Source organism: Phoca vitulina, unplaced genomic scaffold (assembly GCF_004348235.1).
Source record: "Phoca vitulina isolate PV1807 unplaced genomic scaffold, GSC_HSeal_1.0 scaffold52, whole genome shotgun sequence".
In the NCBI taxonomy this organism is placed as follows: Eukaryota; Metazoa; Chordata; class Mammalia; order Carnivora; family Phocidae; genus Phoca; species Phoca vitulina.
The window spans coordinates 3,623,916-3,639,008 of NW_022589755.1; the positions used below are offsets into that span (position 1 = coordinate 3,623,916).

Here is a 15,093-nt window from a genome sequence, read left to right on the forward strand (position 1 = left end):
CGCGCCCGCGCCCGCGCCGCCGCCCGCCCCGCCGCCGCCGCCGCCGCCGGCCCCCGCCAGCCCCGCGGCCACGCTGCCCTTGGACGGGTCGCGGCTGAGCGTGTACATGGAGATGTCCGTGGAGGCGAAGCCCGGGCCCCCGGCGCCGCCGGGAGACGCGTCCCGCGACGGCGACGGCTCGCTGGAGCGGGAGCTAGAGCGGGAGCGGCGGCGGTAGCGGAAGCGGTAACTGGGCAGACGGAGGATGGCCGAGGGGCCGCTCCCGCCACTGCCGCCCGCGCCCCCGCCGGCCTTGAGCAGGTCCGAGCGAGACTGGCAGTGCGCCTCGCGGCTGCGCTCGATGTAGATGTTGACGGCCAGCACGCCGATCACCTCGGCCAGGATGAACGACAGCCCGCCGAAGTAGAAGGACCAGCCATACGAGTAGTGGTTCTTCTTCTCCTCGTCCCGCTTCGGGCCCGGCTCGCCCGCGTTGGCCGAGATGTACACGATCACGCCGATGATGTTGCTCAGGCCTGGGCGGGGGACGGTCAGACGGGAGCCTGGAGGCCACCGCCGGCCCCGCCCCCGCCCCGCCCCGCGGTCCCGCCCGGGCAGTCAGAGCCCAGTCCCAGATGCTGCAGCTCCTCTGGAGCGGGCCCAGGCCCCGCCCCGCGCTGGTCTAAGCTCCACCCCCGGATGGTCTAGGCCCCGCCCCAAACGAGCTCTGTCCCGTCCCAGGTGCTTTAAGCTCCTCCCGAGCTGGCCTAGGCCCCGCCCCACACTGGTCTAAGCTCCACCCCCGGGTGGTCTAGGCCCCGCCCCAAAGCTCTAAACTCCTCCCGAGCTGGCCCAGGCCCCGCCCCGCGCTGGCCTAATCTCCACTCCTGAGTGGCATAAACCCCGCCCCAAATGACCCCGTCCCGTCAAGTGCTCTAAACTCCTCCCAAGCTGGCCCAGGCCCCGCCCCTTGCTGGTCTAAGCTCTACCCACGGGTGATCTAGGCCCCGCCCCCAAATGCTCCGTGTCCCGCCCCGGGTGGTCCTTGTCCCGTCCCAGGTGCTCTAAACTCCTCCCTGGCTAACTGGGGCCCTGCCCCAAGAAAGCCTAGTCTGGATCACGCCCCAGTGGTCCAGGCCCTGGCTGGCCCAGACCTAGTCACGGACGGTCTAAACTCCTTCCCAGTTGATCTAGGCCCCACCCCTAGAGGGTCGAAGCCCCACTCCCAGCTAGCCCCGGCCCCACCTCCACTAGTCTGGTCTAAACCTGGCCTCAGCTGGCCCAGGCCCTGTTTGGTCTGGTCTAATCCCTGCCCGTGATGACGTAATCCCGGCCTGGGTTTCCAGGCCCTACCCTGACTAGTCTAACTCAATCCTTAACGTTATAAACCTGGGTTTTCTCCTGAGTCCTACACTCGTTTAAACTGTTAATATGGTAATTCCGCTCTGATTCTCTAGGCTCGGTCCCTTACAGATCTAAACTCTTCCTTTCGTGATATCAATCCAGACTGGTTATCTAGTCTAGGCCCTCCCCCCCGCTGGTCTAAAATTAGCTCCTACTGGATCAAGTCCCCCTTCTACCCCAAGCCCCGCCTCCAACCCATCAAACCCCGCCCCCTGCGGGTCCAGACGCGGCTCCTCCGCTTGTCACCCCCCTTTCAGTCCTCTGGCTCAAAAGCAGATCTTGACCCATCTCCAAAGCACCCCCTGCTCTTTATGCTAAGTCCTTCCCCTTCCCTGGATTCTGCCCCCTGGAATTTCCCAGCACTACTCATTTCACGTAGAAAAGCAGGGAAGCACCTGCGGGGGTAGGGGAGAGTGGGGAAACCTCACTCGAAGTTGGTCTAGATGGTTTCCCAGGACCAGCATCTTCCTGGATCTACCGGGGTTCACGAGGCCCCGCCCCCTAAAACAGGTTCCTCCCCTCCATCTGCCGCTCAGTCACCGGGATGCCAGCCCCGCCCCTTCCGTGTGCAGAACCGCGGGCTTTGGAACGTAAGCTCCCCGCATCCCTGATTACGCGCTAGACACCTGTCAGTGCTGGGCTTGTTCCCCCCAAAGACGGCGCGAAGGCGACACCTACCTTGCACAGCGGGTGGCGATGGAGCTTAGGAAGAGCCTAGGAAGGCTCCAGGCCCCAGCAGGCGCCTGGGGCAGGGTAGCTTTGCAAACGCACAGGCACACACACACACACACACACACACTCACGTACACACACATAACACACACAAGCGCCCGCGCAGGTGGCCGCCCCAGCCGGCCGCCCCCTCCCTCTGCCTCTCACCTGCTGCCACGAACAGGATCCCTGCGCCCAGAATGATGTTCCTCTTGGACTTATAGACCCGGGAGGCCGCCACGCACACGCCCCCGAGCAGCAGTAGGATGGCGCTGAGGATGGGGAAGATGCTGGAGGCCCGGACGACTCCTGCGAGGGAGAGGAGAGGAGGGGAGAAAGCGTGGGAGCCAGGGCGTCAGGTGCGGCCCTTTGCGCCCCTCGCGCGCTGCGCTTCCTGCCGGCTTTCGTCTCCGCTCCTCTCGCTAGAAACCTCCAAGTCTCCCTCTCTGCCTGTGTTCTGGTCATTTCATTTTTTCTTTCATTCTCTCTCCTCTTTAAAATTTCTCCATTTTTCGGTCTGATCTCCTCTCCCGCCTTTTTTCTTCCTCCTTTTCTTTCTCCCTCGGCCTATTTTTCTCTCTCCTGGCACATTTTTTTTTTCCTTTTTACTTCTCAAAATCACTCTCCCTCTCTGTTTTTCTCTGAACTTCTCTGTGGACCCTCCCTCTTTTTCCTTCTCCTTTGCATATTTCTTCCCTTTCTCTAGATCTGTCAAATCTCTTAATATCTTACCCACCCCCTTTCTGCCCGGCTTCATCTATCTCTCCGGATTCCCCGCCCTTCCTCCCTCTGTGCCCCACCCCCTATCCTTCTGCCTGGCTCCATCTACTGCTCTGGGCTTCGCGCGCGCGCGCGTGTGTGTGTGTGTGTGTCTGTCTGTCTGTCCTTCTCTAGCTGCAGTCCTTTCCACCCACCCTCCAGACCCCAGCAAACGGATTTTGCGATTTCTCAGACCCGCTGAGGCCGCAGCCAATCACAATTCAGGATTTGCCGCGTTCTCGGGGGTAGCTACCAATCGCAGCACCGGCTTCCTCAGCCAGCTCGCGAGAGTGGCCCGTGCGCGCCGCAGGTCGCCTCAGTGGCCAATCCCAGCCCAGAAACCGACAACCAGTCACGGAGCAGTGTCGCCGCGAGCCCGGGGCAGCAAGGCGGCCAATCACCTCCCGGGATCCCCCCGACCGCCCCCTCAGCCCGCCCCAAGGTGAGAGGAGGGGGTGGGAGAGGGATCACTAAACCAATTGGGATCCAAAGGATCTCAACATCTGGATTTGGATTGGCCGTCTAAGTGCCGCTCCCCAGCGCCCCCCTCCGCGCTCCGGCCCCCGGCCCAGGCCCGGCAGTCCCCCCCCACTCTGACTCAGACCCCCACGTACGGAGCAGATACTCCGCGCTGTCATGATCGTAGTCCGTGTCCTCCGGGAAATGGTTGATCTTCACGCAGACGCCTCTTTTCAACCCTGGAGGGGGATGGGGGGGCTGATGGTGGGGGGGCGGGGCTTTAAGAGTTGAGAGAACCCCCGGTGAGAGAAGACTCCCCCTCCTTCCCCAAACCCTTCCTCTCTCTGGGCCTATTGGGAGACAGGAAATCCTGGCTCCTGAGCCTATCAGCATCTGGGACAAACTCTAAACTTCTCTGGCCTCGGTTTTCCCAGCAGTTAAACAAAGAAAGAAAAAAGGAAAAGGGGGGGGCGGGGAACACCCATGCAACACTCACTAAAAGGCCACAAAGACCTTTGCCCTGTAACCCGGGCTAGGACACAACCCCTCCGGCTTTCCGTTTTCCCCCCGCTATGAGAAAGAAGGCACGGCTTCGGCAATGTCAAGGCGCTCGGCAACTCTGCACTTGTCGCCGGATCTGAAAATGCGTGGGAAAACGAAGGCGCGCACAGAAGGCGAGGACTACATTTCCCATGAGGCCCTATGAAGTCTTGAGTCCAACGGTGAGAGCGCAGCCCCACTGGACCATGGGAGTTGTAGTCTCTTCAGTTCTGCCTATAGGACGAGGGCTTCCCAGGCTCTTACCTGGAATCCTCTGGAAGGAGATGGAGTGGCTGGAGCAAGTAGAGGCATGTGAGGAGGTATGCCTCTAGGCGTCATGCAGTCTCACCCCCTTCTTCCATCCCAGAATCCTCATTCACACACTCTTTGGGGACCCATCTTCTCAACTTTGGGGCAGTTCCTATTCTACTACCTCTATCACCTAACTGGAGATTGATATGTAAATAAATATAAATATAGATACATTTAGTTTCCTCGATTCTCCAGGCTCCTTCCAACCTGCAGGCCTTTGCCCATGCTGTGGATTCCGTTCACAGTCTTCACTGATGAAAAACTTAGCCTGCAAGGGGGCAGCTCACAGGGTACCTGCTTGAGGAAGCTTGCCCTGTGTACACGCACGCGCGGGCACGCACACGCACACGCCTCCCACCAAAGTTGGGTCAGTGTCCCCCTCTAGGGTGCAACAGCTCCCTGCGGTACACACACACACACACACACACAACCCCCCCCCCCCTTTTTTTTTTTGGCATGCATAAGGTTGCTTTATGAGCTTCTTCTTCCTCAGTAAGCTGGGAGTTTCCTGCAGGGGGAAGACAGGGAGTCTGATTCCTCTATGTGTCCCTAGCATCGCCTGGCACAAAGGAGGCCTCAAGACATGGGTGTTGAATGAATGAATGAAATTATGAATGAATATAGGCATAGCAGAAGGGGAGATTGGAGGCAGAAGATGACAGGGAAAATAATGGGGATAAAAGAAAGGATTGGGAAGAAGGAATATAAGGCAGTGAGTAATTCCACTAACAGCTAATATTTGCTAAGTGCTTCCTAGGTGGATTAACTCATCCGGAGCTCCCAAGAGTCCCATGAAATAGATAATGTTATTGGTGTTGTGCAGTGGCCAAACGTTGGGAATTGGACTCACACTGCTCGATAATGAAACCCAACTCCATCATGTCCTGATTCTGTGACCTTGTTGGTGTTACTTAGGCCAATTTGCTTCAGTCCTTTCACCTATGAAAGGGGATAACAGGACCTACGTCATGGGATTGCTGTGAGGATTGAATCCAGGTAAAGAGATTTAGCACTTTGCCTAGAACATAATTAAGTGCTCAGTTGATATCAGTCAATCTACCCATTGTCCAGATGAGGAAGCAGAGCCACAGAAAGGATTAATCAATTCATAGCTGATAGGTGGTGGAAGCAGAATTAAAACACAGCAGTTTGCCCTACGGTATATAAGGTTACAGGCTGTTCAGTTCACCACTAATCTTCCAAGCATCTAGAACAATGCCTAGCACTTAGTGCTTAATAAATATTTTTATGAGAGTATGATTGAATGGGCCGAGGACATGAAAAGATGCTCGACATCACTAATCATTAGGGAAATGCAAATCAAAACCACAATGAGATACCACCTCATACCCACCAGGATGGCTACTATTAAAAAGCAAAACAGGGGCACCTGAGTGGCTCAGTTGGTTAAGCATCTGCCTTTGGCTCAGGTCATGATCCCAGGGTCCTGGGATCGAGTCCCAAGTCTCAGCAGGGAGTCTGCTTCTCCCTCTCCCTCTCCCTCCCGCTCTGCCTATTTGTGCTCTCTCTCTCTCTGTCAGATAAATAAATAAAATCTTAAAAAAAAAAAAAGCAAAACAGAAAATAACAAACATTGATGAGGATGTGGAGAAATTGGAACCTTTGTGCACTGTTGGTGGGGATGGAAAATGGTGTCAGCTGCTACCATTTTAAAAATTAATTAAAATTTTTTTAAATTAAAAACAGTGTTACTGTATGATTCCACTTATATGAGGTGTCTGGAGGAGTCAAATTCATAGACAGAGGGTAGAGTGGTGCGTGCCAGGGGCTGGGGGAAGGACATGGGGAGTTTTCGTTTAATGGGGACAGTTTCATTTTGCAAGAGTTCTGGAGAATGGGCGCACAGCAATGCGAGTGTACTTAACACTACCGTATTGTACCCTTAAAAATGGTTAAGATGATAAACTTAATGTTATGTTTTGTTATATTTTACCACAATTTAAAAAAAATGAATGAATGATTGATCATACACCTCTCAAGTGCAAATTCTTATCCATCAGCACATCCATCATGGTGTGATCGATAAGACTGTGGGCTCAAGTTCTCTCCTTTCTTGAATGGGATCACAGTACGTCTCTCAAAACAGTTATCATAATTAAATGAGGTTGAGCATGTAAAGCGCACAGCACACAGACCCTCTCAACAGATTAGCGATGACAGCAGTAATGATAACCAGTACGTACTGAGGGCTAAACGCACACCAAGCACCTCTCCGAGCATTTGTCCGGTATTAATGCACTCGGTAATTATGACAAACCCTAGGGATACTGGACAATAATGACGTCCCTGCTTTATAGATGAGAAAACTGAGCATAGAGTGAAAGAAGTTGCTTAGTCCCATGTAGATGTTAATTTGGGGTGGGGGGAGGAGATTAAGTGCAGCTGGGCTTCAGAGAATGAGTATATTTAAGACAGTGGAGCATGGTCCCTGGAATCACATTCTCTGGACTCAATGCCAGGACGGCCACTTCCCACCTGTGTGGCTTTTGGGACTTGAATACTCTTGAGTCTCAGCTTCCTCATTTGGGAAATGAGGACAATGACATGACCTCATAGGGTTTGATAAGAGTTCAGTGAAACAGAGTCAAGGGCAGAATACAGGGGGCTATGCAACATGCTTCTGCGTATGATCTGACTTGACTGGGCTGAGCCAGGAGCTTTTTATGTGCAGGGATGGCAGTGATGTGTCCCTGGGTCTCCCCCGAGCCTGCCCAGCACAGACCCGGGTAGGCAGGAGTGAGGGGGTGGGGGTGCTGCAGTGAGGGTGCATGGGGAAGTGGGTTCCAGCCCGCTCTGCCCCTCACATGTTGGGTGACCATGTGGCTGACTCACTTCCCTTGCTGGCCGTCAGCTTCCTCCTCATACCACTCCCCCCGACACAATTGGGAGGATTTGGTGAGATAATAAGACATGCAAAGTGCTGAGCACAGGGGCTTTAGATAACCAGCTTGAATAAATGGAGCTGTGGGCCCAGGGTCTTGATTCCTGAGGAGGGGGCTACACCCACACGGATGCCACCAGCCCCAGGTGGCTCTTGGGCACTTGAAACGTGGCAATTGAGATGAGGTGTGAGCATAAAATACGCACCGAATTTCAGTCTTAGTATGAAAAAAATGCATAATATTCCATCAATAATTTTTATCTTACATATTAAAATGATAATATTTGGCTATGCTTGGTTAAATAAAAGATGTTATTAGCCTTTATATTGATTTATTATAGTGTATAAATTCTATTTATTAAATTATACTCATTGAAACTTCTCCTTTTTCCTTATATGAATGTAGCTACTGGAAAAATTTAAATCCTACATGCGGCTTGTGTGATGTTTCTATTGGGCAGTGCTGGGTAAGAGGCTGGGATTTCTGGGCTATCAAGGAAGATGAGGCTCAGGGCAGTCACCTGAATTCTGAATAATTAGAAGAACACCAACAACAAAATATAAACGACATAATCTAGCCCTTACTCTGTGCCTGCTAGCCTTTTAAATGCCTTACAATTGCAGCTCATTGAACCCCTCCACAATCCCTGTGGGTCAGGGGCTATTGCAATTCCCAATCCTCGGAGGATGGAAATGAGGCACAGAGAGGTTCAATGTGTGGTCCAAGGTCACCCTGTTGTGCTCGGCAGACAGGAGGTAAACCCAATCCCAGTCTTGTCCCAAAGTCTGTGTCTCAGCCACTCCATCTACTGCATCTGTCGGGGAGACTCACAGGGACATGGGGACGGAACCCGAAAATCCACGGGGATCCACTGCCTTCAGGAGGCAATGGTCCAGGGGGCTCAGTTTCTACATTCCTGGGTCCCACATGGGCTGGAAGCTGGTGGATGCATTGCTTTGTTCTCCTAGGAAATAAAACAGACCTGGATTCAAATCCAGACTCGACTACCTATTAGTCGTGTGACCTTGGGAAAGTCGCTTCACTTTCTCTGAGCCCTTGCTTCCATTTCTAGAAGGTGGAGGTAACAGGGGTACCTATCACACAGGGCTATTATGAGCATTCTGTGGCACATACACACCTTCATTTACACTCTCCTTGCAACATTTCCTTTGGCTTCTGGGATACCCACTTACCTTATTTTCCCTAAATCTCTGTGGCTCCTGCTTTCTGAGCTCCTTTTGCTGGCTTCTCTCATCTCTTTTTTCATAGTGGACTAGCTCAGGCTGCAGCCCTTCATCTAATTGTTTGGTATGTTTCTCTCTTCGCATTCTCTAGGTGACCTCATCCATCCATATGCAATGACCCCCCCAATTTATATCTCCAGCCCAGACTGTCCCCTGAACTCTGGCCTCATACATCATATCGCTCACAGCTTAGATCGGGGGGTCAGCAAACTACAACCCGTGGGCCAAACCCAGCCTGCCAAATCCAGCGAAGAATGGGTTTTACATTTCCTAAGTGATTGAAAAAAAAAAAAAAAATCAAAGGAGAGTGTTTCGTGGCACGTGAGAAAGATACGAAATTCAGATGTCGGTGTCCACATACGAGTGTAACCGGAACACAGCCACGCTGATTCACTCACGTGTTGTCTTTGGTTGTTTTCAGGAGTGGCTGTGACAGGGACAGGTCCACAGAGCCTAAAATATTGACTATATGGCACTTTGCTATGCCCACCCCTGTCCTAGGTGGTATCCCTAATAGGCATCCCAAATGTAACATGTCCAAAACGGAGCTCCTGATATCTCTGCTCACAATAAATTAGATCAGAGACAATAAAATAAATGCAATGAAACGCCCACTGTACCATCCTCCGGGGGCCCCTGCCTGCACCCCCACCCCCACCCCCACCATGCTCAGGCCACAGCCCTGGGTGCAGTGACTCTCAACCGGGGGCGAATTTATTCCCAGACCAGAGACAGTTGACAGTTTTGGTTGTCACGACGTGGGGACTGCTCCTGGCACGGAGAAGAGAAGGTGGAGGCCAGGATGCTGTCGAGCCCCCCTACAGTGCGCAGGGCGGGCCCCCACAGCTCGGAACCATCCACGCCAAAGTGTCAACAGCGCTGAGGTTGAGAGATGCTGTTTTAGAGACACCCCGACCTCTCTCTCTCTCTCTCTCTCTCTCTCTCTCTCTCTCACCTCCCACAGCCACCCGGCCGTCAATGCCACAACCCCCACCTCCACTCTAGCTTTGGGACACGCTCTGAATTCAGATCACGTCTCCGACTCCGCCCACCCCCAGCCCAGACAAGCCTCCGCCCGCCCCTTCAGTTTCTCCCCCGCGGGCCAGAGCGCTCCTGCCCTGGTCCGCAGTGTAAGCCAGCCCAGGAACTCCGGACGGGAAAGGCAAGTCACCTTCCAGCACCCAGAACGTGTGAAATCGGGGCCTGTTCTCTCTTGGATTGCATCTCCCACCACGTCCCCTCACTCACTCTGCCGGGGGCCAGACACACAGGCTCCCACCTCAGGGCCTTCGCTGTGGCTCTTTCCTCCAGAGAGCCGTGTGGCTCCATCTCTCACTTCCTTCAGACCTCCACCCCGAGGTCACCTGCTCAGCGAAGCCCATCCTCGTCTCCTCACCTGCAACTTCACACATGTGTGTCCTAACACATTCCATCCTCTCCCCCGTCCTCCTTAGCACCTAGTGCCAGCGAACACCGTAAAGGTTTTGTTTACTTAAATTTCTTATTATTTGTCTCTCCCTCTTGAATAGAACACATATAAAAACGGGGATCTTTTGTTTTTCGCTGCCATAGTGCCGCGATTAAGAACAGTGCCTGGCGCATAGTATAAACCCAATAAATATTGGTCGGGTGGATGGATGGATGGATGGATGGATGAATGGATGGATGGATGGCATTCTTATTATACGCTGTACCCTGTCCTAGGGGTTTCAGGATGCAAGCCTCCACACGCGGCCGGTACTTGGTGCTTGGTCAGGCCAGTGAATGGACATGGATTCGAATGTCCACAGGAGAAAGGAAGTACCATAATGAGAGAGTGGACGGGTGTGAGGCGATAGGGAGCAGAGGCGAATGTGGGGACCCACAGACCGCATGCCTGATCTGAAGGAGCAGCTGCTGCTTGGATGGGCCAGTCGTGGCCACTGCAGAATGAGGCCCTGCGTTGTCAAATCTTCCACTAGTTCAAAAGAAGCCGGAAATCAGACTTTCAATGTGAAGTCTCCCTATTTTTAAATGTTGGCAACTGATTCAGATTTTGGTTTCAGTTTTAAACACTTGGCGCACCAGACAAAGCATATCTGCACATCCCATCCTTCAGACCTGAGTTCTCTTGGCTCTGCCCCAATCACAGCTGGGCGACCTTGGGCAAGTGGCTTAACCTCTCTGAGCCCCGACAGGAGGGTGCACCTGCCTCACAGGATTAAATGAGACAGTTGCACTCCTTGCTCACCATGAGTGCTCAGCAAAAGAGAAGAGGAAAGCATGGGAAAAGAGAGCGATGAGGAAGTGGAGGGATCTTGGTCTTTTTGACGCTGGAGGCGAGGTTTGGGATTGTGTAGTTGCAGGTGAGAGCTGTGAGGCTCAGGGAGGTGAAAAGAGAGCATTCACACAGGGGACAGACGCATGGTGGGCCTGAGACCCAGACGTCCTTCCTCTTGCCCGGCGGCCCAGGGCTGTGCAAAGACACAGCAAAGCTGAGTGGGAGGGAGGAAGAGCTGGGGAGGGAGAGAGCGGCAGTGGGCTAGTGAGTGGAGGTTGAGGCGGAGGGCCCCAGCTAGGAGAAGGGCTGCAAGAGGGAGAGCAGGACCCAAGGACAGAGCAGAGACAGAGACTGGAAGAGGCGGTGGTCTTAGAGTCCAGAAGTGGGGTATTCAAGGAGGAGGAAGAGGTGAAGGAGGTGTGAGTGGAGGGAAGATGAAGCAGAGGAGGCCTAGGGCCAGGATGGGAGGCTGGAGGCAATCCTAACGGGTAGAGCCAAGCATGACTGGAGTCTACAGGAGGGAAGAGAGAAGAGGGTCATGAGCTCTGCCCAGAGAGGGCATGATCATGACGTCTGCGGGAGAAACAGCCCAAGAGGAGGAAGAAGGGGCAGGGGGAACGGTGGGGACTGGGGTAGGGTGGTGTCTGTGGAGAGAAGCTGAGAGGGGGCCTAGAGGAGGCGAGACTGCCCCGGAGAGGAAGGGAGGGTCCGGGGCAAAAGTGAGAGGGAAGAAGACTGGATGCTGAGGGCGCAGAGGAGGGAGGAGGCAGAGGGACCGATGGGAGCGGGCAGGAGGCGCCCAGGAGGCAGGACCAGGCGCCAGGGCCAGAGGGGAGGGAGAGTGTGCGGGGCGGGGGATGCGGGAGGGGGCCGGGGTCCCAGGAGAGGTGACAGGGCGGGGGAGGGCGGGCAGCGGCCGGCGGAGAGGGGCCTGGAGTCCGGAGGGGAGGAGGGGCGCGAGGCAGGGGCCCCCCGCACCCTACCTTCCAGGCAGCAGATCCTCCAGAGCCCCGAGTGGGTGAGGCCGCCGGGGTCCTTCTTCTCCGAGGAGCCGCCGCCCCCGCGGTGGGCCGGCGCGTCGTCGCCGGCCGTGAGGTTGGTGGTGTTGCAGATGAAGGCGCGCGTGTACAGCCAGTAGTCGGTGCTGATGGCGATGGTCATGAGGCCGAAGGCGGCGAAGGCGCCCACCGTCGTCAGCAGCACCTGCACCCCCTTCTCGCACCAAAGGCCCCTCTCTTCGTTCCAGCGCTTCAGCGACTCCAGTTTGACCACGGGCAGCCGGGGGGCCGTGGGCCACCACCGGGGCAGCGGGGGCGGGGCCGTGCCGGCGGCTGGGGGGGACACAGCGCAGGCGGAAGTGGGGGCCCGGGGCCGGCCGGGCTGGGCGGGGGCGGCGAGGAGGAGGCGCGGCCCCGGAGGGGGTCAGAGGGCGGCCATGGTCGCCGGCTGGTGGGGGCGGGGAGCAGAAAACGGATTAGTCCAGAAGGACGGAGCCGCCCCCACCCCACAAAGAACCCCCACCACTTCCTAGGTTGAAGAAACTCCTTCCACTCGGGTCCTCCCTGCCTCCCTTTCTCTGAAAAAGTCTCCCTCGGCCCAGGGCGGTCTTCCCACTAAATCCCACTGGGAAAAATTCCCCCCACCGTGCCTGACACAGCAGACACTCCTCCTGCGCCTTCCCGCTCCTCCCCCTGGTCCTCCAGTCTTCCCCACCGCGAAAGCCACCCCACCCCCACTCTGGCCCCAGGGCTTCCTCCTCCCAAGGAACCTACAAGATCCCCATCGCCATTCTGATCTCTCACAGTTCTGTCCGCCCCCCACGTCCCCTGCAAGTTTCACCTCCTCACCTACTATGTCCTGTAGTCAAGAAACATAAATTTCTCAATCCCTCCTCAGCTAACAAAAATCTTCCCAAGGAATCCTGACTGTTTGCACAACTAAGAAGAACCACATGGTCACCACCACTACCACCCCCATCCCCCTACAGTCCCTTCTGGGTAGGAACCCCCTTCCCCACTCAGACCTCTATGTCTCTGGACCAAGGTCCTGAACCTCAAAAGCACCGTGAAATCACCAAAGGACCTTAGAGATCAGGATACCTGATCTTTAGGATACCCACCTGAGCCCCACCTGAGCTCCACCTCAGCCCCATCAGAGAAATTCCAATTTCATTGCTCTGGTGGCCCCAGAGCATCTAGGTTTTTGAAAGTTCCCTGGGGGATTCTAATGGGCAACCAACACGTTGGACCCTCTGGTTTAGAAGAATGCCCCCATCTCCCTCATACTTACTCTACAGCACCCACTGTCTCCCTTGGACCAACCCCAATCCCCTACTACATCTTGGACTCAAGCAAAATCCCCCACCCTCTGCTTTGCTTAAAAAAGTCTTCCGAATCTGGCCCCCACTGTCTCTACAACTTAGGCAAACTCATCATAGCCATCACTTTCTCCTCCTCCATTAAGAAAAATTTCCTCCATGAGCTCCACGGAGGAGCTACTCACAGGAATCCCTTCCCCCAGACCCACATTTCCTCTCCATTCAGAAATCTCCCGAGGTTTGATCCAAACTCCCACTGCTGTCCAGGGAGAGCCCCCCACTCTGCCCAGCATCTCTCCCACCCCATTCTTCTGTCCTTCCATCATCTCCCACTGCCTCCAAATCCCCTGACTGGAGCCCTGGTTCCCTGTTATCTTCATCACACCGATGAACCCCCCAACTCCAGATCTCCCCAACTCACTTGGACCTCCCACTCTCTTCAACTTACAAGAACCTCCCCCCTAACCTGACTTCTCTTACACCACCAAGAATCCCCTTCCTCCACCAACATCTCCTCTACTCAGGAAAATTCCCTTCAGGAGCCCCCACCAACTTCCTTTCTTGGGAACCCCCCAACTCCCCTTACTCTTTCACCGGTGCAGGAACATGCTCTGCAGCCCTACTTACTTCTAAATGTAAATGGAGCCCCCCCATAGACAGTGCCCCTCAGAAAAATTTCATCCACGAGGCTACAAACTCTCTTTTAGTTGGGAATAATTTCCCACTCAGCAACCCCCCCCCCACCGGGTCTCCTCATTTCCCTCTTCCCCAGCATGTCCACCACCACACCCCCAGCCCTGACTTCTCCACCCCAACCCTCCTTCCAGGCACAGGACCCTTACCTGTTTCCACCACTCACTGTTTCCTAGACTTCTTTCCCAAACCCCCTGTTAAGGTTCAGAGCCTGGAAGCCAACAGGATACCCCCCCACCCCCCCACCCCCCGTCCTAGTACCAGGGTGACCTTGGCCTTTTCCACCCCCATCAGCTGGCCCTGCCTGGGTCTGCTCCTAGGAGGGGCTGCTGAGAAAGGTTGTCTATGGGGGGTGTCTCCATGGCAACTGGGCCTAGTGCCCCACACATGTGTTCCCTCCCCCACCTCTACTAGCCTGCCCACACGCAGCCCCTACCCATCCCCATTCATCAGCCCACTGGACACTGATATCCCCCAGCCCCTGTCCTCAGTTCTGGTCCCTTCCTCTTTCCTCTCCAGACAAATGCCGAGTTTCCTCATCTCCTGGCTTCTTCTCCCCCATCCGTACCCCTCACCACCAGCACCACCACCGCCACTGTCCTAGCAAATCTCTGCTTCCACCCCGGGGTGAGCCCATGACCCCGAGGTGTACCCCTCCCCCTGCTGGCCCCCCACAACCAAAAATAAGCAGGGGATGGAAACGGGGTAAGTGAGGGAAATTCTCCATCAAAAAAGATTTGAAGATCTTTTCATTTTGTCGATTTGAGGGGCAATCTGTTTGGTTTTAGGGACTCTTCCTTTAGTCCATCTGTCAGCGGCAGCAAAAGAGGAGGGAGCAGGGGACCCCCAATCCTAAAGCTTCCGGATATGAGAGGGGTCACCAGCCCTTCTCCCTCTGAAGAGGCTGGCTCCTTCCTCCAGAATTAGGGGGGTCACAGAACCTTCCTTCTACACCCACCCACCTCCGATTAATAAAAAGATCTGTCTCACCTCTGTTAACGATAGGTCAACTCTCCGATGCACTGGGGAGGGGACGATGAGCCCCCCTGTCTGCACCCCCCCCAGAAAAACCCTTGTGGCTCCCAGTTCTCACTGCTCCCCCTCCCCCAGCAGCGAGGGACCCAGGCGTCCGACCTGGTTGGGGGGTGGAGATGAGGAGGCGTATGGGGAATGAGGGTGTTGAGGTGGGAGGGGAGGCTGAGGGGCAGCTCTGAGCTCGGGCCCCAAGGGAGTGGGGGTCGGGGTGAAAAAAAAAAGGTGAGGAGACAATTTGGTTCTCGTGTCGCTGGGTAAAGTGCGGAGCTGGAGGACGAGAGAGAGAGGGAGGAGGGAGGGAGGGGGAGGGGAGCCGCTGAGGATGGGGGAGCCACGGAGAGGAGGTGGGGGGAGGGAAAGGATTGGGGGGCAGGGTCTGGGTGGCAGAAGGAAGCTGAGGAAAAAGAGAGAGAGGGACCCAGAGAGGGAGGGAGAGAGACAGAGAGAGACAAGGAGAAGCGGAAAGAGAGGAACCCA

The 15,093-nt window shown here is 55.3% G+C and overlaps 1 protein-coding gene across 1 annotated transcript in view; it reads right to left on the bottom strand.

Annotated features, from left to right (window-relative positions):
* The window catches only part of CACNG8 (calcium voltage-gated channel auxiliary subunit gamma 8), a gene marked incomplete at its 5' end in the record, with an annotated part of 39,655 nt that extends 27,662 nt beyond the window's left edge, over positions 1–11,993 (bottom strand). The window contains 4 exons of the mRNA XM_032388913.1: positions 33–515; positions 2,263–2,403; positions 3,468–3,551; positions 11,555–11,993. Of these exons, the coding sequence (XP_032244804.1) occupies positions 33–515; positions 2,263–2,403; positions 3,468–3,551; positions 11,555–11,993 (1,147 nt within the window). The remainder of the gene's footprint in view (positions 1–32; positions 516–2,262; positions 2,404–3,467; positions 3,552–11,554) is intronic.
* Between the last annotated feature and the right edge of the window lie 3,100 nt (positions 11,994–15,093).